Raw genomic sequence first — 673 nt, 5'->3', positions numbered from 1 at the left:
AGCATTCAAATAATGCATCTCATAATCTTTTACTGCAGTTATAACGGATCAAATGCACATTATTATTCTTTAGTTTGCTTGGTTTAGTTCCAACCAAGCAAAATCAATTTTGCTTGGTTGGAACAGCAGCTACGCTAATTATGTTTCTCTGTTTTGTAACTAGGATTTACACAAGCTTCTGGATCCAGACCACCTGAGAAGAGATGATGCAACCCCTCAGATGATGCCAACCCTGAAACAGCATACAGAACTACCACATTTGCTATAAGTTTGTGATGGGTGTCTGAGGCGGGAATCGAGCTCTGGCCTGCTAGGCAACCGAGCTGTCTCCTCTACCACTGTGCTATAGTGGATGACAGTCGACAGAGGGATCCAAGGGCAGAAGCATAACAGAGAGACTTAGATAACTGAACAAAAGCTTTACTGGAGCAGTCCAAGTTCAAAAGTACAACAAAAGGGAAGCCATGCTTCCATAGAAAAAAAATGCAAGAAATAAAAGATGAGCAAAAGCCAAAATCTCAATTAACTAGCTTAGGTGGTGAGGAAACACAGGCGTAGTAGGTTCAAGACTGAACACAGGTGAGCAAATGGGGCACGCTTAAATAGGCCAACATTAATTGGGTAAAGCCACACGGCTGGGGGCATTCAAGTCCTAATGAGTAGTGATGTTATC

General features: G+C 42.3%; 1 protein-coding gene across 1 annotated transcript in view; it reads left to right on the top strand.

Moving 5' to 3' along the window:
* Positions 1-207, top strand: part of LOC107552288 (epidermal growth factor receptor-like) — a 47,461-nt gene extending 47,254 nt beyond the window's left edge. Inside the window, exon 6 of the mRNA XM_016234146.1 lies at positions 164-207. Within this exon, the coding sequence (XP_016089632.1) occupies positions 164-207 (44 nt within the window). The remainder of the gene's footprint in view (positions 1-163) is intronic.
* The last annotated feature ends 466 nt before the right edge of the window (positions 208-673 follow it).

The sequence above is a fragment of the Sinocyclocheilus grahami genome, unplaced genomic scaffold (assembly GCF_001515645.1).
Source record: "Sinocyclocheilus grahami isolate Dianchi unplaced genomic scaffold, SAMN03320097.WGS_v1.1 scaffold445.1, whole genome shotgun sequence".
Classification (NCBI taxonomy): Eukaryota; Metazoa; Chordata; class Actinopteri; order Cypriniformes; family Cyprinidae; genus Sinocyclocheilus; species Sinocyclocheilus grahami.
The sequence above is the reverse complement of the archived record's forward strand: the minus strand, read 5'-3'. Positions and strand labels throughout refer to the sequence as shown.